Source organism: Perna viridis, chromosome 5 (genome assembly GCF_037379345.1).
Source record: "Perna viridis isolate PV_CMFRI_1.1 ecotype Kerala chromosome 5, ASM3737934v1, whole genome shotgun sequence".
Lineage (NCBI taxonomy): Eukaryota > Metazoa > Mollusca > Bivalvia > Mytilida > Mytilidae > Perna > Perna viridis.
Window position 1 is genome coordinate 17956359 of NC_142449.1, and position 27549 is coordinate 17983907.

General features: G+C 30.1%; 1 protein-coding gene across 8 annotated transcripts; it reads left to right on the top strand.

Annotated features, from left to right (window-relative positions):
* LOC148616351 (uncharacterized) lies at nucleotides 1–27549 on the top strand. Of its 8 annotated transcripts, none has more exons than XM_088583269.1 (37): nucleotides 1–54; nucleotides 1321–1446; nucleotides 1881–1992; nucleotides 2993–3129; nucleotides 3719–3760; nucleotides 3965–4035; nucleotides 4368–4499; nucleotides 4720–4731; nucleotides 5558–5665; nucleotides 6116–6178; nucleotides 7355–7429; nucleotides 7792–7878; nucleotides 8465–8604; nucleotides 9024–9065; nucleotides 9670–9778; nucleotides 10061–10158; nucleotides 10518–10649; nucleotides 11509–11626; nucleotides 12753–12929; nucleotides 13542–13661; nucleotides 14205–14327; nucleotides 14539–14682; nucleotides 15234–15386; nucleotides 15913–16106; nucleotides 17083–17094; nucleotides 18995–19173; nucleotides 19378–19424; nucleotides 19813–19895; nucleotides 20212–20368; nucleotides 20676–20831; nucleotides 21081–21219; nucleotides 21629–21793; nucleotides 22120–22222; nucleotides 22765–22853; nucleotides 23032–23104; nucleotides 23664–23828; nucleotides 25978–27549. In XM_088583269.1, the coding sequence occupies exons 2-37, from the start codon at nucleotides 1380–1382 to the stop codon at nucleotides 26132–26134; spliced, it is 3981 nt and encodes a 1326-aa protein (XP_088439395.1). In that variant the 5' UTR covers nucleotides 1–54; nucleotides 1321–1379; the 3' UTR covers nucleotides 26135–27549. The 8 variants fall into 8 exon arrangements, with proteins under 8 accessions (XP_088439395.1, XP_088439398.1, XP_088439400.1 ...); XM_088583270.1 differs by lacking the exon at nucleotides 1–54 and adding an exon at nucleotides 266–285; XM_088583272.1 differs by lacking the exon at nucleotides 17083–17094.

The window sequence follows — 27549 nt, forward strand, 5'->3', positions numbered from 1 at the left end:
GAAAATTACCCACAATTCAACAGGTGAAAAAAAGAATGCACTGTCGTTGGAAAGGTAAACAATTTCTAAAGATTTCACATTTGAAATGCTCAGATTGCGATTTCTCGTGAAAAAATGTAAATTTATCTCTCAAAGTCACTCGAATAATCAGTTGAAAAGGTTGCATTTTCCTTGTTCTGATTACAAGAGCTTTAACATGTACGATATTGACATGTCTGAACACGGTTGCCAAAATGTCAACTTTTTTAAATGTCAGATATGTTGAGAACATGAAGATAGATTGAAGTAAATCAAAGGAAAATATAATGTTTTAAAGAACACCATCACTGTATTAACAAAGCATCGTCAAATTTCACAGATAGACAAATTTAATTGAACAGAATAGGGTTCATTTGATTTCTAACTATTTTTTATACGTCAGGCTGAATCTCAAAAGAAACTAAATGAGCACAGCGGTGTTCAGCTTCCAAGTAGAACGTCATTGTGATATAGCCATATCCAAATCATAGCTATCATCTTTTGCAGTGAAATAGTCCAGCTGTTTTTTTCTTAATCTAGAAAAGAAACACTTGATCATACTAGCAGGGAAGATTGTCTTTTGATCAAGACTTATCAGTGTAGGGTACGAACCACTATAATTCAGATTCCCATTACTCTCCATGTTAATTTGCTCATTTTCAGGGGAGCCTCAGTAGTTTACCTGAAGTTAACACTAACCATAACCATATATCACCTGTAACATACACATGTACTGCTATGTAACTCAAAATTTCACAAGGGGTTTACCACCTTGCAGTGAAGCACTGACACTCTGAAGTCATCTACCCTAAATTAGTTTATTTAAGTTTGAGGCAGCATACTTTGGGCTCAAAATTATCAGAATAAAATTTCCTTTTTGAAAAACTTTTTGTCAACTTTTTTTATAATGGCATGCTAAAGGGACTACTTTGTACCTTGGTGTAGGACTTTTTTGCCTATGTTCCAAATTGATAATGCAATTGGTGGTCTGTAACCTGTACTTGTTTGTTATATTTAAATGAATATTTACATGTACAAATGTAAACCCAACTCTTACCACACTCTAAGACTGAGCACGTACTCAGTATATTGTAAATTTTACTTATTTGTACGTCTGTTCATTAACTACACATTGTCATCTTATACCTGACTAAATAGGTTTTTATTTATTGTACAGCTTAAACATAGTGGCTTGTCAAGCACATTTCTTTATGTACCACACGTTTATAGTGTAATTTTCCAAGTTTTTCATGTAATGGATTAAATTATCTGACAATCCCTACAATCTCAGTTTTTTTCTAGGTTCCTGAGCCTTATATATTTCTTCTAAATTGGATGAAACACACATAAAACCCTTCAAGATGATGATGGGAGAGCAGCTAGTCCTTGAAGAGGACTATGATGAAAATTACAAACCAACAGAGGAAGGTACATGTAGTATTAATTGTCTTAAGATAGTTGTTAAATCTTTAATTCTCAAAATGAATTGGACCATATTTCAATGTGTCTGGAAGAATTGAATTGGCATTTTCCCAATAGAGGCACATATGATTTAAAGTTTATTTTACATGCACTCTCTGATCTGCTGTATTTACCAATTTAACTGATTAACATGTAGCTAATATGCATATACATTGTAACGCCCATAAATTTTCATAGTTACTGGTTCAATTGATTTCAATAACTTACATTATTTGGAGGATCTTATTTTAAGCAGAGCAGTTTTACTGACTGGAGCCCTGTAATAACTACATTTTGTTTTTTAATACTTGTGATGTTTTATAATGTATATATTACCTGTGTAATCGATTTTAGTTTATGATTTTATGGCATTAAAGTGGAAGATTTTTGTCTATTTGCAGAGATATTTGAGTATGCTCAGATTATTGGAATTGACCCATACAAAGAAAATCATTTAATGTGGATTGCCAAAGAAGGAATTGTAGCTCCTCTTCCTGAACATTGGAGACCTTGGTATGCTACTGTATTAAATACTATTGTCGTTCTCTTTGTTTTTTGTTTTTTCTTTCATTCATTTAAAATTTGTCTTTTTGACAAGAAATTAGAAGGAATGCATACTGTAGTAACTTTACTTTCCATACATGTAGTAATTGCTATGTTGAAGCCATTTTTAGTTTAAAATGACTTGACAAAAATGGACACTGGAAACTGACAGAAAAAGATGCACAACTGTCGAATGTTTAATTGATATATTAAGCGTCGCATGAATGTTATGTTGTGGCGTGACATTAGATATGCACACATAGTGAAGAAAATAGAGTTCTAGCTAGGATCTGAAAAAAGAAGGTAGAGAAGGAGGGGACTTTACTTTGTAATGTGGCTTATTATGTGCTACACATACATTGTACAATGGCGCCTCAGATTTATCAAATTGTCCTAATACACGTAGTATATATGGCATTTGAAGAAAATAGGAAGTTGGCTTTGGTGGCACTGTTTATCAGGGCAATTGAAATTATGAAGAGGGTCTTGCTGACTCTTCATTTCTATCTAGTGAGGACATTGGATTATATTGCTAGAACTTTGAAATGCTGTTCACAAAATAAGAATGAGTTGTTTTTTAATGTACTTAAAATTTTTCACATTTTTTATATTAAAGGTAATCACATGTAAAGCTAAGTTCCATTGTAACTTGTTAAATGAATTGGTGATTTAGAAAGTTTCTTTTTATACCCCCACACAAAGTGAGTAGGTTGTATGTGACACCCTATGTAAAGTTGTGTGTCCATCTGTACGACCCCTCCCCCATGGTTTCCAGGTGATAACTATAGAATATATTGACAGATCTTTTTCAAACTTTGTATAGTTTTTGAATATGAGGAATTTCAGTTTAATTAGATTATTTACATAAAATTTATGGCCATTTTAGGTTGTTTTTTACCCCAAACATTTTTGCAACGTGGTGGGGTATCATTACTTTTTGTATTTCATTTTATTACAATAATTATTTTAGCCAAGATACCAATGGAGACCTGTATTACTTTAACTTTGCTTCTGGGACCAGTATTTGGGACCATCCATGTGATGAGTTCTATAGACAGATGGTCATTGAAGAAAGGATGAAGTACAACATGAACAAAGGTGGAGCAGGTAATTGTTCAGTATATATGTCATCAGTGTTCTTATAAATAAAACTGCAGCAAAACAATTATTGCTTTTCTACAAGAACCAGTAAGTCTAAGGATAAATACCATAAGAGTATTTAAAATTCAGTGAAGGCTTCTAAGGAGGGGCTTGTTGTCTCTCTAGCAATAATTCTAATTAGTATAAAATCTATAAAAAATGTTGATTAAACAATATAACATGTATGAATTATCAAACTTGTATGTTGATGAGTAGTTTTTACCATGATTTGTATCATTGTTGTAGTTATGAAAAATGTGCTACCAAAGGATTTAGAAATTTTGTATTGACATAATTGTGCCAAGTTTTCATAGCCATATGACCAATTTCCCATAATTTTCCTGCTGTACATTTGGTCATCTTACAGGTTGAAAGTTTATTGGGGGCACCAGATAGACCAAATTTTACTTCTCTACTATTCCTTTCTAACTGTGCTGGCATTCTATAATACCCTTCCCTATTGCTTTGGATAAAAGAATTGCCATAATTATGCACAGTAATTAATAGACTATCGTACAAGAATTTTTCTGAATTCTTGTTGATTTCTGTTTTGTAGGACCACCAAGAAGTGGAGGTCCAAGTGGACCAGGAGCACCAGGTAATACATTTAAGTCTCTTATGAAATTTGTTGATATGTAAATTTACATTGTGAAAACAGCGTAAACTTATACCCAAACTTTGGCCAGAAAACAGAATTAAAAAAGCCAATAATTTGAATTTTTGATTATTAACTTTGCTATATTACGTTGAAACATTGTGTCAGATTAAGTTCAACCTTTTACTGTATAATTTTTTTTTTCAGCTGGAAAGAAAAATAAACCTGGAAAAGATGAAGGAGGAAAAAAGAAGAAGGACAAACCAGGAAAACAAAAGGTAAGAATTATTCACTGATACTTGTATTGTCTACATATTTTGTAAATATTTGAAATCTAAAAGTAACCAAGACTGTATCAATATTTGAAGGTTCATACATTATGTTCTTATTTAGGTGATAATGTGTAATAGTATTAAAAAAATGAATGAAAATAATTTCTGAACTTTTTTTGTCTATAGTTATTTTAATTGTTATGTGTAGACACAGAAACATTATTGATAGGTTTACTGTATTGAGGGATAAACTTTAAACATTCATGAAATAAAGACTAATACTGAAATAAATAAAATACGTCTATAATTTGAACATAGCAATCTTGTTCTGTTTGTAGCAGTTACAACTTGGTCCACTAAAGGCAGAACAGAGTATAGGAACACCGACAATGCATGGTAGTGGGTTAGATCCCATGAGATCTTCTGGTCCGTTAGGCCCTCTCAGAGGATCAACTGGAAACAGCCAACCAGTAAGATTGCATATTTATCATTTGTAGTGAACTTTTGTAATAGATTCTATATGATAACTTTTAATGAAAGAAGATTCGAGTTTTGACCGAAAGATATTCATAGAAAAAGGTTTTTTGATGACTTAAGTCGTAATAAATTGGGGAAATAGCCTTGTTTGAAAAGCTGGACAAGATAGCCAGGTTTAATTTCTGCCAATTAATTAGTTTTTCATTTCTTCAGCGTTCTCCTACAGTAAGTTTTGCATGCTAGAAAAATCATTTTCAAAGAGAGATCCAAGTTTTAGAGAAATATATATATGGCCTTTAGTTTTTATAAAAATAATAGTAATTGCATGTATCATAGTAAAAAAAAGTGTTACTTTATGTGTGAATGATTTGTTGTGGTTTGCTTTGTTGAAGTTAAATGCTTCATGATTTCATTTTTTTTCAAATACCCCCCTCGCCCGAGTATATTTGATATGATATTTTCATGTAATATGTAATATAATAATAATATTATCCCACTACCCAAATAACATTACATTGATCCTATAACTGAAGTTAATCATCCCAGCATGACTTGAAAGTCCCAAGTGGCAGTAGAATAAACTGATGATCATTTTGTCATCATCTAGTGCTCTGTTGATTGTATAGTATTGTAATATTATGCATGTGTTAGATGTTTGGATTTTTTTGGCAACTAGGAATGCATCAAAAATACTAAATATTATTACACTGAGATGAAAGTTTTATTCAAGATTTTTACCTTGTAATTGAACATAAAATACTTAATAATCAGACAAAATGTTTGATTTTTATTACAGTAGATAACATGCATTAGAATGATATGAGAAGATATACATCTATTTCCTTACAAATAAGAGAGAAAAGTGATGAAATGTTATTAAGACAAAGACTCCTGTTGCTCTGATGATAAAAAATGAAAAGCATTGGTCACCATCTAACCTTCAACTTTGAGTAAGACTTGCATGTTCTTTCAATGTCTTGATTTAAGCATTGTCAATTTTGAGTTGTGTTTTCATGTTTTTAGCTACAATTATATGTATTTGTATTTGAAGGTCAAGTCTAGTTTTAATACAACAACAGGCTCACTAAAACTGAGTAAGAGTGGGAATCTCACCAGTAGTATGTCAATACCTATCTACTCCAATGAGTATGATGATGAGGTGAGTAACAGTGAATTGTTTTGGTGGCACTTTTTTTTATTTTCAATTTCCATGGATTAGGTTAGTTGAAAGGTAATAATTAGTTCACCAAAGTGCATTAGTGCATTAGTATATGTGTATGTACATGTATATGAATTTTTTCAACATTTTTATGTTGAGATTCAATTTCATTCAAATCATCTAGAAACATATACAATGCAAATTGATATGGACCACATAATGAATAGAAATCTTGTTTAGACCAATGGAAATGTGTAAGAATATTGTATACCATTATAAAACACCTTTCATTGTGATATAAGATAAAAAAAATCCATGGTTTAGGTTATCATAAACTTTTTGAAACATTTCTTTAATACAAACAGTGAAACTACTTTACAGTAAAATTGAACAATAATCATATCTAACATTTGTTTCTTTGATAAGTAATATGTAATGAATGTCTTGTAGGGACCTGAAGAAGAACGTCCACATAACAGTATTAACTTACAACCTAATGATTTGGAGTATCAGGTCAGTAAAAGAAATAGAATGTTACTATAAAAACTATTTAGATATGAACATTTTTTTTGTCAACAGCAGTGCTCTAACCTATATATTTCTATTCAATAAATGTCAGCTTGAAATTTTAAATCTTTTTGTAAGAATGTTTTGAAATATGGTATGCAGTTTTAGCATGGTGTGTGATTTATGTGTAAGAACTACTCGCATATTTATGTGTAAGAACTACTGATTTATGTGTAAGAACTACTACTGATTTATGTGTAAGAACTACTCACATATTTATGTGTAAGAACTACTACTGATTTATGTGTAAGAACTACTCACATATTTATGTGTAAGAACTACTCACATATTTATGTGTAAGAACTACTACTGCTTTATGTGTAAGAACTACTCACATATTTATGTGTAAGAACTACTCGCATATTTATGTGTAAGAACTACTACTGCTTTATGTGTAAGAACTACTCACATATTTATGTGTAAGAACTACTACTGATTTATGTGTAAGAACTACTCACATATTTATGTGTAAGAACTACTCGCATATTTATGTGTAAGAACTACTACTGCTTTATGTGTAAGAACTACTCACATATTTATGTGTAAGAACTACTCGCATATTTATGTGTAAGAACTACTACTGATTTATGTGTAAGAACTACTCACATATTTATGTGTAAGAACTACTCACATATTTATGTGTAAGAACTACTACTGCTTTATGTGTAAGAACTACTCACATATTTATGTGTAAGAACTACTACTGATTTATGTGTAAGAACTACTCACATATTTATGTGTAAGAACTACTCGCATATTTATGTGTAAGAACTACTACTGATTTATGTGTAAGAACTACTCACATATTTATGTGTAAGAACTACTCACATATTTATGTGTAAGAACTACTACTGATTTATGTGTAAGAACTACTCACATATTTATGTGTAAGAACTACTCGCATATTTATGTGTAAGAACTACTACTGATTTATGTGTAAGAACTACTACTTATTTATGTGTAAGAACTACTCACATATTTCCCTCTGTTGATATTTTTTTCCTTTAAGATTTATATTAACTTATACTTCTGTTCAGTTATAACAACATTCTTCACATAATTGTGTTTTTGAACCTCTTTCATCAGGAAACTTTCATTCATAGTGATAGTCATGTATTTCAGGAATCAGGAGAAAGTGACCAGAATCAACCTAAGGGTGAATCTGAAACTGACAGTGAAGATTTTGGCAAGGAAATTGTAAGTCTTTAAACTTTTCAAATAAAATTTTAAAAAAAAGTCATTAGTTATTCTGTTCATTGAAAACCAACAGTATGAGTTATTTGAATGGATTAATTGAAGTTTAGACAGTGTGCAAATAATTAATGTAAACAGCAATAATTTAACAAAAAGGGGAAAGAAGTATGCCTGAAAATCAGCTGATTATTAATCAGGTCAGCTTGGTTGATATATAATCATACATTAGTATTGTAGTATTTTTAGATTAATTAATCGGTAATGTCTTATAACTTTTATATGTTGTTTGCTTTAAAACATAGAACTATCTTTTCATATGTTTTTGGTTTAGAGGCCATATTTAAATTGATCAAGTTTTTTTTTAGGATTTTGGTATAGATAAGAATTTATCAGAGAGAATCATGGACATGGATATTGGTACCTTAGACCCTGTTAGAGGATCTCTAGAAAAGGTTTGTATTGCTATCATCCCATTTTGTTCAATGAAGAATGTCAGTGCTTAGTATTTATAGGTGTGATGCTCAGTTGTTGGCTGTGCCTAACTCGTATTATAGATGAGGCAAACATTGTAAGAAATTTTGGGTGCTGTCCAATATAAACTTTCTGTATGAGGGAATATACTTAGCATGACAAAATGTTTGGGGGATCCAATCTGCTATGGATCAAATTTTGTATATGTTCCTTGTCTTTTGACAGACGTATTGTGGTATTTCACTGTCTGTCTTTCTGTCCATATGTCATATGATGACTTCAAAAATGCTTTCATTGATTTGAATAATTTTTTTGGACAATATTTGTTTCTTGGAGGTAATTACAAAGGTCTGACTTATGGGACTTTTTAAGTTATTTTTGAAACAGATGAAATAGAGCTTCTTTAAGATAACAAACACTATAAACTATTGAATAACCCAATCATCCTGAAGCAAATATTTTACATCAATCAAATGTTTAATTAAAATTGAAGGTAATGAGCCTTCCACACCTTAAAGGGTCATTACTTTGTTAAACTTTGTTCAACAGCTTTTAATGTTTTTGTAGCTTCATGATTTTGAGGGTACAATGTCAGCCATGTCAACAGCCAGAGGGGATTCCCCTATTGGTAAAGTGAGCCCTCATTTTGATCGATTTGAGGAAGAAAGAAAAAAACGAGCAGAGATTGCTGCCATGGCTGCAGAAAAGTATGTAATGTTGAATCAAAAGATGATAATTTAATGAAGCTATGTTTGTAAAAAATCTTTTTTTCTTAATGAAATGTCCCTTATTCAATAAGCCTTTATTGCAAAAGTAGTTAACTATTTAGCTCGAATGTTAGAATAATAGCCAATATTATATAAATTGAACTTCTTTCATGTAGTAAATTTGTTATATCTTACTAACTTTAAGACCTCTATCAAAACACATTTCCAATCTTAATTGTTTAGTATCATTTAAAAACTGTGAGCAGTATTGATTTTGCCTTTCATGAACTCATTGCAAACTTAAAAATGGTACCTTTAGTAGTTTGTAGTCAAAAGTAATCATAACTTTCTCAGTGGTTTCTTGAAATTCGAAATAATTATTTTTGAAATTATTTAATGATTTTATAATTGAATTACAGACGAATGTCAACAACTAGACAAGATAGCTATGAGGATAAGATGTAAGTGTAGGAAGTAGATTAAGACAGATTTTAATATTTTCTTTGTTGTATAAATTGCTGTTCCAGTACACAGTTCACTCTTATTTTTTTCCAAATAAATGTTTATTATAGAAGTACTTACCTGTGCTATATGAAGGAGATAACAAAAATACAACATAGGTATTGTGTAGATGGATATGATACCATATAAAAAATTTATGGAATTTTTTATTTTATTTTATACAAAAGATATGAACAGCTTGAGGTAGAAATAGGATAAGGGACATAACTCTTGAAATCAGTGTTTGTATCATATTCAATTTCACTAAAACCTGTCAAACTTTCAATTGAAACAGACAGTAATCAATCCAAGTTACTTTGATGCTTACATGAGATTGATGTAAATTGTTGAATACAAATGTTCAAATTATTTGTAAATTGTTGAATACAAACGTTCAAATGGTTTGTAAAAGTTGTGTCCCTTACCCTAGGTCAACCTCCTTAAGTGCTAGAATATTTTGCTATATATTAGAGATATGACTTTAAGAATGTAATATAAGAAACCACAATGTTAAAGGTATGAGCTTCATGAAATAGTGACACTTGTATAACTTCATGGTTCCAGGACTGTTGAGGAGGAACATAATTTGAGAGCCTCAAGTGAGCTTAGATATGATAGCCTTAGAGAAAAACTTGATAGAGAGTTTGAGGATAAACGATTAGAAATGCTTGAGGTTTGTATATAGTGGTTTCAGTTATTGTTTGTTGTTTGCAATTGTTATAAAGCTAGAATTTATCACAAAGATTTAATTCTTGTATATACCATTTTCAATTTCTTGAATTTTCATAAATTTTCAATTCACCTGGATGATAATTTTGTGTAGTAAAGTTGTTGAAAAGCCATGATGAGTTTTTTTAAAACTGCTTATATCTTTTGATATTTTAAGATGGTTTATGGTATAATTACTTGTAAGTAAATTTAAAGTAACTGAATTTTGAAGTCTAACTTTTTTTAGGACAAAGACAGAAGAATAAGGAAATTAAGAGAAGAAATAAAGAGACAACAGGAGGAAGAAGAAAGAAAACTGAAAGATGAAAATGAGGAGTATATCAGGTATTGTTGTCATACTTTTTTTGATACATTTTACATACCCTTTATCCTATATATTTATATAGGAATCTAAGTAGTAGTAGCTCTTATGTATCTACATCTGCTATACTTATATCATTTTATATCTTTTATACATTTCAAAATTTAGTCACTGTCTCCCAAAGCCTATTTAATGTTGTGCCATGCAGTTCTTTAAATCTTCAAGTATTTTCTTAGCTAATTTTGTTAAAATTGTGCCTGGTCACTGCAAATATCACTGGGAACACATTCAACCTGAAGTTTACCAATATTTATGATAAATTAGGTTATGAAATATTTTTATTATCATAGTTATCATGTTCAAGACTTCTTTCTTTTATCAGCAATTTACAAACTCAGTTTAAATCAGAATTGGAGGAAAAATCATCTGTTTTAAAACAAGAAAATGAACAATCTTTGTCAAAAATCAAGGAGGAAACTGATAAACAACTTTCCGTGGAGGAGATAGAAATTCGGTAAAACCACAGAAACTGTTCAAATAAAAGCATGATTTGTTGAAAATCTTTGGCATGTATATGGTTATGGCATTTCAGAATTTTACAGTACAATGCAAATATTTTTATGTAAATATTATTCAATATTTGATAGGTGATGGTCTCCATACTTTTCATCCAGCAGTCTTTTTTTTTCAATTTGGATAAAACAAAAAAAAGTTGACATCATTTAAAAAAAAAACAAAAAAAAAAGACTAGGTATTGTGGTCTTTTGTACCTTTAAATCGTTAAATATTTGCATTACTTGTACTTATTTTATTTTTGTTGTTTTTATTTTTGCATGATTGTATTTTACCACAACTACCTTGAAAGTCAAACCCTTTGAATAATTGTCTCCCCTGTCTTATCTTCTGTACATTCTTGTAAATGGTGTCTCAGCATGCTTGTTCTTCTTATGTATGTTCACTGTTATAACTTTTTTTTTTTAAAGTAATAGCTGAAATTGATGTTAAAAATATTTAGAGTTTATTATTTGGTACTTGCATTACACTGGTAATATATGTACCAGTGCTATATTAAATTCTGTGTGATTGAGTCTAGAAAGTAATGCCTGTCCAACCCTGATTGACTGAGAAGACTTGTTGTTGGTTCATTTCTTAGTGAAATATGAACAAAACTGCATCCTTTACTCTTTCAAGTACTTACAAACCTTAGTTATTTTTTTTCTCAAATAAGTCAAGCATGATTCTGTTTCACAAATTGATAAATCTTATGTTCACCTCATGTAGTTAAAGGAAATCGTTTACCTGTGCATTAACTGAATGTTCTTGCACATCATTTGAAGGATGTATAGCATACATCTGGATTTTTCTCCTTTCAGAAAACAGATGGATAAAGCTCTGGATAATTTAAGAGCTGAAGTTAATGTATTACAGAGAGATGAACAGACAAAGTTGGAATCACAAAAGAGAGAAATTCTCGATAGAATAAATCAACAGGTAACTGATTTGTATCAGTTGTTATTCATAATGCTGTTGTAAATATCACAAAAACAGTTTTGTGTGTTCACAATTTTTGCATAAAAAAAATCTGTCTAGCTTGAACTCTCTTCTTTATATCTATTATGACATTGATTAGCAACTTGATTAGCAACTGTTACCACACTTACTCTAAAGGAGAAAGTCGGTAAGGACCCCTTTTGGCCTCTTAATTGGTGCATTTTTTAAAAATTGATTAAAGCTGATTTTTTACACTTAAACACTGAATACAAACTGTTTTTGATGATATTTATGACATTATTCCAGAAATAACATTATGCATTTATGTAACTTTTACAAAAATTTTATACTTTTGATATTTCTGCAATTTTTAAAATGGTTTTCTGTGGAATGAAATTGGCCACACATTTGTTCACTCAAGATATTTTCACGTTTTGTAACCAATAATTATACACAAAATATATGAAGCATGAGAATGAACATGCACATTGTTAAAAGAATGAAAAACTGCACAAAACCTAGTGTTTTCCAGTCTTTTTAACAGATTTTTCCAATTTCAATCAAGTTTGAAGGGCATATATGACTGTATATGTTCAAATTATTACCATAAACCATCCGAATCAATTATAAAACACAATAAAGAGTTTGAGAAACAGCATTAGATTTTCTTCAGATATACTTTGATTTTGTGGCCAAATTTTGCCCTTACTGGACCAACTTTGTTGTGATGCTGTTAGTATTGTGAACAAGGCAAATGAATTTAGTCACAAAAATAAAAACTGAATTTTTGAGTTCTGACAGCACTGAACCAAGTAAAAAAATAAACTGAAATCTGGTCTAAGAAAAAACTTCTTTAAAGAAGAGTTATTTCATTATGAATGAATACAAGCAGCATTAATTTTATCTCTTAATTTATAATAAGATGTATAAGAAGAGTAGTTTCAGTCACTATGTTTTTAAGATAAAGTGTTTTTTCCTGCACAGGGAACTCAGAATAATAGGAAAATAAGTCCATGAAAAAGTAACAGGAATAGAATATGTTTCTGGTGTTATGAGTATTATTAATGAAGTTAAATGAAAATATAATCCTATTTGTTTATCAATTCATTTATGATTGTAATTGAAGGTTGAATCATCATCTGAGAATGAACAGAAAAGATTAGAGGATGAGAAGAACTCCAAGATAGAATCACTGAAGAGGAAATATGATTTTGAGGTTGATAAACTGAAGGATGAAATGGAAAGAAAACATAAAAATAAAATGGAACAAATCAAGACAGAGATGTCAGATCAACATGATGAGGTATTGGTCTTTGTTTCCCTCTTTCATTATATTTAGATTTTGATCCTAATTAATATGGGGGTCAAAAGGTGCATGTTCTTAAATGGGGGAGTGAGGGTATCAAGATAGTAAGCTCACAGTTTTTCTAGTTCATTCTAAGATAAATTGATACTTGAAGAAACTTTGTAAAAAAGTTCTTTACATTAGTAAGAGTGCATAAATATTGAGATAAGGTATCACCAGAACTTCAAATTACTTCACATTTTTTTTTGCAAAGCATATGTTAGAGAACATGTGGAAACACAGTTGTGATATCTTATTTATATTGTTATTGAGTGGTATTGTCTTTACAGTCTACAGTCCTGAAGTCATCAGTGATTTGGATTTGTAGAGACATTTGCAGTTCATTACTAATGAGCTGAATAATGTACTAATTAAAACAGAAATTATTACCTTTAGCAAGTTTAAGAAAGGCCGTTACATATTCCTATTGTCCATTGTCCAAATTTCAATTTCATTGACAACATTTGATAATTCAAATTACTTACCATTGGTAGAGGTAAAGTGATCACTTACATGATATTTATGGGTGAAGATGTAGTAAAGTATTTTTTTTAACTAATTTTTTTATAGGATTTAAAGAGAATAACAAATGAGTTAAGAAGACTGGAAGAGCAGGAAAAAGAGCAAAAAGAACAACAATTAGAAATGGCTAAACAAAGACAGAGAGCAATTGATGATCTAGATAGAGGGGTAGGATTTCTATAAATAAAATAATGCAACTTGAAATAGATGTTAAATGAGTCAATCACTTTATTTTTTATACCGAGCCACAAAAATTGGCAAGGTATTATGTGATACCCTCTGAAAAGTTGTGTGTCTGTCTGTCTGTCCCCCCAACGGTTTCATGATGATAACTTCAGAAAGGATCAATATTGTTTTAAACTACCAGCTATATACAGTTGTTCAGTACCTTAAAATACATGTTAAGGTAAATTTTCTGCAAAATCCAAAATGTATATTTCGAGTTAGATCAATTTTGAACATTTTACCATCCCTTTTTTCACCATTACATAGAAGGTCTTCACTTAATGTAGGTTAACATTTTTGGTAAAAGGTTATGATTATATTTTACCGCTGAATAGTAACAAATAAACAGTTAAACTACACTGTTTAATACTAACTGTGTTTGATACTGCTTGTTGAGAATATGATAATATGACCTCCTACAAAAATGATTTAAGTTACATTAAAAAAGTTGGTCACTGATAAAAATGTGTATTTTTTATGTTTAAGTTAAGTGAAGTTCTGGATGAGAGACGTAAAGAAATTAAAGACAGACAAGAAAAAGAGATCTTGAGACTGAAGGAAGACCATGAGAGTGAAGTCAAGAAACTGAAGGATGATTACAATAGACAGGTATAAAAAAAAAACCAAGTTCTCATTGTGCTTGGCATGATTAGGATCTGAAAGATACAAAAGTATTTTTATCCCCCAAGAAGGGCATCATTACTGACATATGATAAGTCTGTAATGAGGAAATATGTGGAAACCTCTGAATTTCACTTTTAAGGTGTGAGTATTTTATTACATTGATATCATTTCAAATATCTCAAAATCTGATTTTCAGGAAAAGAAAGAACAGACATTGCTTGATGACAAACTGAAGCTTGAGTCAAGACAGCTACAGAAGAAATATGACAAAGATATTGAGGAGATACAGAGAGAATTTGACAGGAAGAAAGATGCTCTGAGGGAACAATTAGAGGATGAAGTGAGTTATCAGGACAAAAGACTAAATACACTAAACAGAATTAAAAATTACACAAAAAAAGACAAATGCGATAAAATGCAATACCAGTATAAAAGGAACAAAAGAGAAATAAAAAAAAACACTAAAGAAAAACAACTAAACAAACAAAAATAAATATATATTTTTAAATTAACATTAAGCGTATTATAAGATGGGGGCTTTTGTCCGAGGGGCTTATTCCTAGACCCCTTTTTTCAAATTTGGTTTTAAATTGGCTGAGCTGTATATTATATCAGAAATCATTGTTTTCATACAATTACCTTTCCATATATATAAAAAGACAACTACAGTGATTTTAATTTTTTTAAGTTTATGAAAGTTTTTTTTATAATTGTTACTTCAAGTCTTCAAAATTACATATGTTTTGTTCAATATCTATCTAGGACTGTTGTGTTATACCATTATTTCATTAGTAAAGAAAAAAGCTTCTTTAATCTTTGTACAATTATTGAATGTGATTTAATTACCAGTTATATATTTTACATTTGTGTTGCTATTCGTTTGCTATTTAGGATGAAGATTATCAAGAAAAATTGACAGAATATGAAAGAAAGAAAACAGACCTGAGCAAAATGATGAAGAACTTAGAGAGCCAGGAACTGAAATTAGCTGATAAGAAAAAGAGGTTTAAAGAGGATAGTGAAAACTTTGACAGGGAACAAGAGGTAAAAGTTTGTGAAATCAAATGCAATATTTATACATGTCTATCACAGCTTTTCATCGGTCCAAGTGCAAAATTCTCACGGCATTTTTGGAAACCATATTACAGATTATGCATGTAGGAATCTTGTGGTCAAAATAAAGGTTTGTGTGAAGCAATCAATGGGTCAGAGCCAGGATTGAATGAATTAATAAAAGGAAACAAAACATTTTTTGTTTACAATAAAAATAGTTTTAAATTGAAAATGAAACAAATCAGATTATCATGTATAATAATGCATATTCATGTGTAATGTATGATGCTTTTGAGTTGATTGTAAATGTATCTTACGTGATTAATTTATGTATAGGTGGAACCTTAATTAATAGTGATAACGTTGATAAGTTGAATATTTAAATTTTACTCAACAGTCGAGTGATTCATTTTACCATCGATTTGTGATGTGATTGTTTACAAATTAAATGTACACATTGCTATACAATATACATAATGTAGATTAACCTGTTGACATATAGAAGTCTATTTTACAGGTGGCCTTTTCAGGAAAAACGGCTAATCTTGGTGAAAGGGAATTAGAAAGAATGAGAGAAGAAAGAAGACAATTGAGAGAGGAGCTCAGATCAATACAGGATGCCATAGATGCATTGAAAACAGAAAAGAGAGAATTAGAAGGGGACATTACTAAACTTAAATTCAACAAAGAACAAATAAATAGAAAAATGAAGTAAGTTATGGTTGCATGGTGATATTCTAATGATCTTATGTCATCAGTTCATAAATGGGATGATGCAAGAGGGGGATGAAGAATATGTATTTATGTGGTACTATTACTATTTAAATTATACTGCCTGCTGCCAAATCTTATGTAGTGGAAATTTGTGAACATAAATTAAGTGAATTATATAGAATGATAGTTACTTTTTATTTTGATACTGATGTTATCATGTAGAAAATCTGGACAAGCCCATGAGTGTGAGTTGAGGAATTCCAGATGGTATTGTCAGTATTAAAGTGAAAGTAACTTTTTCTCAAATTTTTCAAAAAAGTGTCTTCAGTGGGACAGAATGCCATTGATTTATAAATATGTTGGTTGGGGGTAATATTACGGAATTTCCTTTAATGGGTATTCTGTCCCTGGACACACATTTTTCTGGAATAGCCCTAGTCCATTTATTACATTTTAGTCTGACATTTAAATGTACATTAGGTTTGAGACTTACTTTGTAATGCAGTACTGTGACCACACACTGTTGATGCGTTCAAAACTCGATCAAAGGTCAAATGACCTTTCCCGGTTAGCCCCAATTTTTGAATGTCTTTTCATCTACAAGAGATAGATAAATGTTTGTTAATAAGATCAGAGGAAAAAAGTACAGATTACAGATTGACCTCCTGTTTTTAATTAAATATTATTATTAAGGTGAATAAGAATTGCTGAATTGTTGAGGAGTCAAGAGGGTTTTAGGGTAACTTGACTCTTATGTTTAATCATATACAAAAAGTTGTATTTTATGTATTTTTTAAAAATCGTACTCAATTTAGTATCCTTTTGAATCTTCATATGGAAATTGGTTCTTATGACATTGTCATAGCACAATATTTGAGAAACTGTTAAACAAGCCTCAAAATGCTTTCTTGGTTCCCTTGATTACTCTTTCATTGAAACACCCCATTGACATCTCATGATTTACATTTTGCAGTATAGATAGATAGTAAGTATTGGTACAATAATGTAAACAAGATGTTGTCTGTTCATTGCATCATGTCTCTAATTAACATCACCATATGTTATTACCATTTCATGTCTCACATACAATAAATGTAGAACATCACAGATTTTAAGAAAATGTAATCAAAATTTTTAAAATCTTGTTGGCACTTGTAGAATTATATTAATGAAAAATATAAGTATTTCTCTTCCTGTTACCTTCTATTGATCATTTACATGTACATTTTCTTTAGCAAAAATGTCAGATTTGATAACAGTTTGAATTTGTGGTGAGGAAAAATAAACTTCTTAAATTTAAAAAAAAAAAGTTGTGTTGATTAGTTGCCATTAAGTGATTTAATTTTTTTTATTAATTAAATTATGCAGAATGAATTACTCAAATAAAAATATTACAAAAATAAATGAGTCACACATCCTATTAATATGGATTAATCTTGGTGTCTTAGGCATGATAAATCTAGCATGTACATGTATACACATACCTTGCATGTAGTAATATCATATCTATATTTAATATTACTGTACCATATTATGGCTAAAGTTAGAGCTGCTTCTGTCATGTCAATATGTAAATATTATAGGAAGTTATTGTTATTTAAAATCTAGCTTTGAACATATTAGTACTCAACTTTCACCATACATACTGTACTTTGATGGGGGTAATTGCATCATGAATATTGGGAAATATTGTGCTAATTATTAGAATGTAAATATTGCATGATCATCAGAGTGCAATGTTAATCATAGGAAGTACAATATTTCAAAATATTATTGCAATAACCTGTTTTATTGAATAGCATATATTCATGTTTTGTTTTTATTCCAAATTTGGTTGTACTGGCACTGTATAGTAGTGCAATGTGGGAACATATTTGTATATTGCACATTCATGTTGGGTTAATTTCAGTGGGAAATTTTGTCTTGCTATACAATAAATCTATGTATCCACTGCTAATGCTCAAACAAATCTTTATGTATACGAGTGCTTCATGGTGTTTAGTTCTATCAGCATTCTCTATGCAGATGTTCTTATTACAGGTATTAGTGAAATCTACATTGCTTGCTTGTGGAGGGGGAACTTAAGTCTAAACACCTTCACCATACCTAGCTTTTAAGAACTTCTTGTATCTTATATAGCATGGTAAATCAGATTTCTTAAATCGTGTCAGCAAAGCTTGTACAGACTTAGCTCTGTTCACATTAATGTGTGCATTTTCGGTTTTCAAAGGTATTTGATCAATTAATTAATACATGTATTACCAAAAAAAAGTTGAATTCTTGAACAAAGGAGGAGGGGTATAATATTTTAAAATGCAGATCAGTGAAGTGCAGTAGTTGGTCTTTTTGGAAGGCACCAATAACATATCCCTCAAGACTTGAAATGCTTCCTTAATTGTTGCCTTTCTACAGAAGTTGAATAATGACCTTTTTTTTTATTGAAAAATCAAATTATAGAATTTATGACTTGAATGAGTTAGTGTTAGTTCTATTGTACTTAAATTTAGATTTGCATGTTAGTTCAACTGTTTTCCTGTAGGTATTATATGAAACTGTTAGTAAACTAGAATTTTAGAAAAAGAATAGATGTCTCAGACTATTAGATTTAGTTGCTGAAGTATAAAGAATAATTTGCACTGATTTTGCAAGCTAGGTAGCAAGTTAATAAATGTCAATACTTCACCTTATGTACTTGTTGTGAAATGTAGATCTCACCAAGGGCTAGATAGGACACAAGCATTTTTCATAGGTCAGCATAGTGACATTTCAAAACCATTTTCATTTCACTCATTTTGTTTTACATTGTTGTTGTTGTTGTAATTTTTAGTTTCAGGACAGTCAAACTGACTTTCATGAAATTTTGACTGATTGATATTCCTTTATAGTGAAATGCAGAGCAAAATAGACAGGAAGAGTAAAGACTTTACCACTTTGAATCAGAAAATTATCGATGCTGCTGAAGAAGAAAAGTCCCTGATGGATGAGAGGTTAAGAGCCAGTCTAAAATCAGAGAAACGGAAACGAAGACCAAGGATTGAAGATACAGACGTCAGTGATGAGGATGGTAAGAATGGTGTTTTGTTAGCATGATTAATTTCAATTATAGTTCATGGAATAGTTATATCCCAAGGATTGTCATTAAATCTAACTTGAAATGTTTTGCAGACACCTGTTTTAATTGGTTTTTTTTAATTATATTTTATTCATATATCTCATTATATTGGAATAATTAGTGAATTAAAAATTAAATCTAATTTATTTTCTTCAGATGTCAGTAGAAGGAGGAAACCTCATGATAGAAGTGAATATGATGATGTAAGTTTGATTTTATACTGACCACTACTGTTTAGCCAGTCTCAATCATTGGCGAGCAAATAGTGGACCACAGTTCATCCAATGTTGACCATCTATTTAAAAGCATGTCTACCATACAGGACAAATATGTCGTTGATAAAACTTCTAGTATTTTGACATAGATCATCAGTGTAGTTAATACATGTACACTTATTTGACTGAGAATGTTGTTTTAACCAGTCAGTGATTCATAATAGGAATGAAATGAGTCTTGTATTCACACATTGCTCTTCCATCTACTAATGGTAATGACTGTGATTTGCCTTTTTTCTCCCTATCTTTCAATGCTATCAGTGAGACAATAGCTAGAGTATTTTAAAATGGTTACAAGTTTACTTCTATTGAACAGGATCCATCGTCAGCTAATTATATCTGGCAAGATTTGTTGAGTGATGAAAGTCAGTATGATGATATACCAGCTTACAAGTCAAGGTAGATATAAATTATACTGTTGTAAAACATAATATTTTCTTGATTTCTGTGTGATTATGATTTTTTCATCCATTAGTATTAATTATGAAGGTAACTGAATGAAAAAAATAATTTTATTGTATGATGAACAGTTATCATTAGTTATAATTTTGTCCATTGGAAGAATACAACTGTTATAGTACATTGTCTTGAAATTATATGGTATGTAAGAAATTTAACCGGGTTTTATGCCACACAGATATAGTTAGTACATGTTTTTGTGTAAATTAATTTATCATTTTAACCTTGGGTTTATAAATGTCCTAATCTCTTGTAGTGGTGCTACTAAACAACAATTTGCCAAAGAAATATCTTCTATCTCCATGGCCAAAGATTTTCTACGTAAACAGAGACATTCTCTGAAGAGAAGACAGGCATCATTGGCAGCAGCTAGACAGGAACTGATGAAGGATATGATCAAACAGGGTCAAGGGGTCAGTTTAATTTGCAGCAATAGATCTTAATTTTTTTTAATATTCATTACATTACCCCTTTTTTGAGTGAATACATAATTTTCTTCATTTTTTCTTATGTTTTAATAAGTAAATCAAATGTAAGAGGTAAAATCATGATGGTTTAGTTAGTCTTCAGTGTCTATTTCAACTTAGATTCTTTACTTTAACTTTGTAGTTAATAATTCTATTTATTCTTTATCTTCACAAAATTAATGTATATTTTGTTAATACTGTTTATTACATGCGAATGTATGAAAATCAAACAATTCTATTCCATGTTATAAAGGCTATGTCTGCTGGTGTTCTTGAGTCTGTTCAACAGTCCCTTGACAAGGAAACTGCAGAATTGGATGATTTAGCTAATCATATGAAAACTGGATCAAAACTAGTCAGAGAAAAGGAACGCAAACTAAGGCATTTACGTAACAGATTCTACACAGATGTAAGAAAACTTTGAAAGCTGTGTATTGTAATGTTTTAACTTTATGTCAAATTTTCATCGCTTAAGTTAGCAGATGTTTCTGAAACTATTTATATGACTATAAATGTTTTTTAGGATACATATAGGAAAAAAATCATTTCAATGTATCTTATTCAATTCTTTCTCATCCATTCTTTAACTTTCGAATATTTTTTTTTCAACCATTTTCTTTGAATTTTATAAAAGTTAATCCTACATTTTATTTTTCAGTCTGCCAGTGATAGTGAGATAGAGTATTCTCCCTTTGAATACAAGTACAAGTCACCTAAGATGCCATCTGCTGACCTCAGTGATGAGGAGAGTAGTGGTATCAGCAGTAACGACAATGACCTTGACAATGTCATCAGAGGTACTCATCTTTTTTACTCTGTTTATGTATTTAGATCAATGAAATATTAAAAAAAGAATAGGAAGAAAAATCCATCAAATACTAGATCGAACTGTCAGCATCAAATAGATACCTAAGGTAAAAAATAATAGAATAAAACAACCCTTTAGGTTTATTGCTACGAATAATTTTTTCAGTAAGTTTGTATCATGACCAATACTATTGATTCACAAAATGATTTCTTTATTAACATTGTCATTTAGAAGTTGACCTGGTCATTGTTTATTGTCAATTGTACATTTGTGTGTTATCTTTTGTGTGATCTGCAATAAATCCATACCGACTCACTACTTAATCTCATTCACAATTTAGAATTTCAGTGAAAAATTTAAGAGTTTCATTAATTTTAATCTTATTGTATTTGTTTCAGCATTGAGTCGACAGAACAACCAACCAACAGAGACACTGTCAACATTACAGGCCACTGGAACCAACCCTATTGCTCACTCTCTACAAAAAGTCAACTCAGAACTTGCCAGAATTATAAATATTGTCGGTCATAATAATGTGCCAAATACACCCAGTCCTGGTCAAGGTAAATATTTATGTAAAAAGATGTATAGCACTCGTAAATTAGGAAAAAAAACAAACAATAGGGTTTTAAATTTTGGACTAAAACTCTTAGCTTCATTGTCTGTTATTTCTTCTGTGTTTCCTGCAATGGAGTTGGGAAGATTATTGATATAGATATGAAGTAAGAAGTAAAGAGAAACATAAGTAGCTGCTCATAACTTATCTTTAACTACCTTTCAATTTCTCATATTTGAGTTTGAAGAATGTAAGAATGAATTGATTCATTTTAAATCAGTTATATCTCATTACAATGTTTTGTATGTTATTTGCCCTTGATTTGAATCACAGGACCTGGAGATAAGCCAAGCTCATACATACCTATCTATATGCCAAAGCCTCCAACCACAGCTTGGGTGGAACAGCATTCTACATCAGAATATAATCCATATCTGTAAGTTTTGATAGTTTTAATGAAACTTTCTTGGGGTATAGCAATTAATGGATGTTACTAAAAACTTAATGGGGGACCAAGTATCAAATTGACCTATCTGTTGAAAATGCAAAAAAAAAAAACTATACCTCTTGTTCTTCCTTTCAAATGCAATAAGGATATATTATAGATGTAAAGGAGCTAATACTCAAATTATATTTTACTTACATTCTCATATTAAATACAAGTTGAGTGTAAAAAATACAAAAGATAAAAAAACAATCTAACAAGAATCAACCATTCATACTGTAATCATATTAATCTATCATGTTTTCATGATTCATGAATGAGTGTAAAAAGTACTTGAGAAACTTCCAAAACTGCAAAAATTAAAACCTGCCAGTAGGTTCATTTTGCAGAATTAATGAAAATTGATACACTTATAGTTTATGAAATTCGAATGTTATGTAGTACTTATGCTGTAGCCAATTTCTATAAGTCAGTTTTATAATTGTTCTTTTCTTTTGGTATGTTAGTTATGTCTGTTTTCTATTATTGTATAGGAGGGATCCCAATCACAAAGTAGACTACTCCAGTCTTGTGCTCTCTGCTGAACAGTCATTAGAAAGAAAATGGAGAAAATATTTTGGAGGTTTGTTATTGTCTTGTTATGATTTTTTTCCTAAATTCTTTCAATTAAATTTGAATGAAACTGTTATGGTGTTTGAAATAAAGATTGAAGACTTATTACTGTTTCTGTAACTTTGTAAAAAAAAAAATTTTCTTTGTAGTTCATACAGTTAAATTACTTCATGTTTTATTTTTATCAGATCGACGACCTCCAATGACCAGTATTCCTACAACATTACCTGCTCATTCTTCAGTTGGTCATGGCTCTGTTAGGTAAGTTCTTATAATATTGAAATCTTTAAAAAAGGGGGATTGGAAGTATTCTTAGTTACTATTCCCCACACAATAAAATTGGAGGGGATGTAGTGTTATTGATGGGTCTGTCCAATATTGTCAGTTTTTCCCTTGTTCTTATGTTAGCCTTCATTTACTGTCTGAGTTCCTTGAAATTTGGATGACGTGAAAGTAACCATAAATACTTAAATGGGATAAATTTTCACACTTTCTGGTACTGAATCCAATATAAGAGTATTTTGGGCATGTGAACCAGCTCTTTAAGGGTCTTTCTTATTGACAGGAGTTAAGGTCATGGTGAAAATCTGACATGGTGAAAATCTGACTACAGTTTTAATAGACTATTTTTTTTTCATCTTTTTATGCCACAGCTTATAGTCTTTGTTCAAATGATTGGAATAAAAATTTTATGTGACTGATGTTACTAGAGCTCAGGTTATAAAATGGTAAAAGCAGCAGACATATTGCATTTTGGTGAAATGGATATAACCATTTACTACTATTTTTGTAGCAGTTCATGAAAGTGAATACTTTGTAGGGATCAGCTGAGACAGTTTCGTATGAGTTTACATGAACAATTTCCCACCAGTAATGGCTCAACACATGAAAAACTAGCTGAACAACGACAATGGCTGAAGAAGTTTGGCCAGGATATTAGTTTTAGTGGTTCTGTCAAAGGACCAGGATCAGATAATGGATCTGTGTATCCTTCTTAGCCAATCAGATTTTATCTTTGTTTATTTTCATATCCGTCCAAATTTTATTTTAACAAGTTAGGAATGTAAAACATTCCTGTATATTTTATATATTAACTTAGAATTTATCTTTAATAACAGAATTTATCTTTAATTTTAAAACTCTTATGAAAAGGTACTTAATTCATGACTGATTAACCAATTAATGCATGTCCTCAGTCTGATGATACAATTAGTATTAGTGTCTAGTACAATCTCAATATTTTAGTGACAATACTTTTATCATTCATGATTCCGTCCATTTTACAATCAGTCCCAATAGATGTAGTATGGTGCTAATGTTATACTGTCTGTAATGTGGAAAAAAATTATTTTGTATAGAGAAGTTTTTACTATTGAGTATGAATCTTTTTAAGAATCAGGCAAAATTAATTTTAGGGAAAAGATGTGATAAATGTGGCTTCTTTTATCATTAATAGTACACAACTATATTATATTTGTTGGTTTTTTTTTCTGTCTACGTTTCATCCACTGCCTGATAGTTACTGAGACTTGTACTTAATTAAGAAATTTCCCTAATTGAAAGGCCATTAAGGAGAAATGATAAAATTCAAAATGGATTCTAGCATTTATTTCGTGCTTTCTAATATGAGTTTATTTGATCTTTTACTGGTTTATTATTTTCATGAAAAGTCATTTAACTATTTCATTTTTTTATTTATATGATTGTCATTTTTACAGACAGTTTGTTTGTGATTGAGATGGTTACACTTGTGAATGTAGTGCTACAGGATTGTGGCTTTAGTGTACTAATATTGTAGAGAGGTGAAAGGTGCTTTGTATTGCTGTAGTATCATAGCATGGGTCATTTCTAAAATGTAAGAATGCATATATTTAAAGAAGAAATTTATTTATTTTAGATATTTTTAAAATTAAGAGTTTTTAATATAAAATACAAAATTTCTTTTTGAGACAATGAGCAATATCTCAAAAGTACAAATGTTATGAAATGAAGAAAACAGAATTCTTGCTCATGAAGTGATTTTCATGCATAACATAATGACTTAGTGATGTCTAGATCAATCTCATTAACATTTTCTATGAACGTATTGTGGACAAAATTTAATGTTGCATATATTTACCATGGTTTGAATTTTGAACTTTTCCCATGTCATTTGCCTTTTTGGCTAAATTTTTACTAAAAGAATGCTAATTTTTCTAACATTACCATTTCAAATCATAATGTTAACTGACTTAAACCCTTTCATTTTTGTACTGTTTGTGTTGTCTTAGTTATCATTTGTACAATATGTACTTCTGTTCACGATGGAAAGTTTGGAGTCAAACTACATGTATTTGTATATATATTATTCACATATGGAAATGGAAACTGATTTCATTGTTTCACAGTTCTTGTTACAAGTCTGGTGTTAATTCATCTTTAGTAGAAGAAGAGGAAAGTTCACTTCATTAAAATTTCACACATCTTTCACAAACAATAAATATCAAATGAATTACTAGAGCTAGTTGATGTGTTTTGTGTTCAACTAAAAGTTTGCTTTTTTGCTAATAATTAATATGATGCAATCAGTGTGGTCTGTTGTTTGTAGAGGCCATATTGTTTGTGTTAGGCTTTGCATGCTTGTGTGTTTGTTTTTACTAATTTAGATAGAAAGTATAACTAACAAATGAGAAAACCCTGTAATATTACTAATAATACTAAAACACAGACTAAAAGATGAAATTAGAAATTTTTCAAAGTTTTCTAAAAAAAATTAGGATCTTACAAACTTCCCATCCATATAAATGTCAATTAAAATTTTCAGCATATGAAGTTAGTGTTTACTGTGTTTAATTTATATCTTTGGCATTAGAATATCTATTAACTGTTTTAATATTTTCACTTCATACGTTTTATTACAATTTGAAGAATTTAATTCTTGTTTAACTTCACAGTTTTTATTTCACTAATGCAGATTTTCATGCCAATTAATGCCTTTCTCTGTAATAGAATAGCATAGCAATGCTATTATTGGCTGTTTTCAGTTAAAAAAAATTTTGAATCAGGTTGGACAAAAGATTAAATATTATTTTGGAATATTGAAAGTCTGCATGGAGCACGTTTTAGTTTTGTTTTTACCTTGACTCTAAATCTAGGCAGAGTTTGGGTTTTGGCGAGGGATTTAGACATGATGGTGGGAAACTAACCGATGCTTTAATATCAACATCCACGCCTCAACGTAGACCTTCTATACCGGAAAATGTCCGCTTGGAACTGGATGATAACAATGAAATCAGAATTAGACATTTCTAACATTTTTTAAGTGACTTAGATATATGATATAGTCACTACACTATGCAAAAAATTGTTGGCATCTCCTTTATGTCCAGTGATGAAAATGTGAGTGTGTTAACTATGGGATATGAATACTTGTACATTTTGCTCAGCTGTTGTTAGATTAATACTTGCATTGGACATGGCAGGGGTAATTGTATTACCCCATTACTAAGCATAAGAAATTCTTTCAGTCTGTTGTTGTATATTGTATATTAAAGCAGTTTTTCATTGAAATTTTCTACATGTGCAGATACCTTTTTTTCAAAGTTATATAAATGTTAATTATTTTCGATCATAAGAGTTTACAACAATCATGAGGGGTTTTCACTGTACCTTAGACTAGACAGTGTTTATATAGTACTTAACATACATAGTGTGATGAATGTTGGCATTTATAAGAAACCCAAATTGTTGATTGATGTGTGTAAAAAAAGGCAGACTTAGGAATAAACAAACAAGTCACATCCCCATTGTGTTGACATGAATTGTCACTGTGTAGTGCTATGTGAATAGTTATGTGTATTTATGTATTATTATAATCATAGATCATCTATGCAAACTTCTCCATTGTGATATTGTCTGACTGTCTTCTTAGATAATATTGGATGCATTGTTTACAATTGCTGCAATATCTTTATATGCAAATGGTGAAATGTGACACACCTTGACAATAAAGTCTCTTATTCTAATATGATTTTTCTGAATACTGCTAGTAAAACAGTTAATATCAGGAAATGAAATTGGTCATCTCTGATTTGAATGACCATTATCTAATGAAATTTAACTAGACAATTAATGAGGAGATTTTAAATTTCTATCATTTCATAGGTTTGATCTCTTTGTTAACTACCTTAGGAAGTTCATCATTGTTATATATATATTAATCAAGGGAAGTTCAGCTCTAATTCCAGAAGTTGGATATAGTACTGGCTGAAAGAGGATTTAATTTTTAAGATGTTTACAAGCATATATATTTTTTCTTGTATTCGATTGATGAATTAAGACCACCTTTAGTAGAGATATAATGTTGTTTACTTCCTATCATATAAAAAATTAAAATAATATCTTGATTAAGGTTGTAATGTAATGACCTTTCTGATTTTTTATCAACTTTAACTAATAAGTTGATGAATTTTTTAAAGGTTCATCTACAGTATGTTATCTACGGGTAATAATTTGATGTTACTGCAGATTGTTTTCTGATTTTTTAGACAAAGGTTTTAATACTGATACAATATCATTTTATGCATTGTGAATTATTTCTGTTATTTTTTGTTATCAATTGTTGTTATCATTCTCTCATTTTGTATTTTTCAGCATCAATTATGAGATTTTATAGAGCAAGACCGTCCAAATTATATTTGTACATAAATAAAGTTAATGTTTTCAAA

Bases quoted from the DNA above. Each gene is read 5' to 3' on its own strand.
- LOC148616351 (XM_088583269.1), top strand. From the start codon at position 1,380: ATGATGATGGGAGAGCAGCTAGTCCTTGAAGAGGACTATGATGAAAAT. The intron at 14,683-15,233 runs GTGAGTTATCAG...TTTGCTATTTAG, and splicing joins GGGAACAATTAGAGGATGAA to GATGAAGATTATCAAGAAAA. The intron at 22,854-23,031 runs GTTTGTTATTGT...TATTTTTATCAG, and splicing joins ATGGAGAAAATATTTTGGAG to ATCGACGACCTCCAATGACC.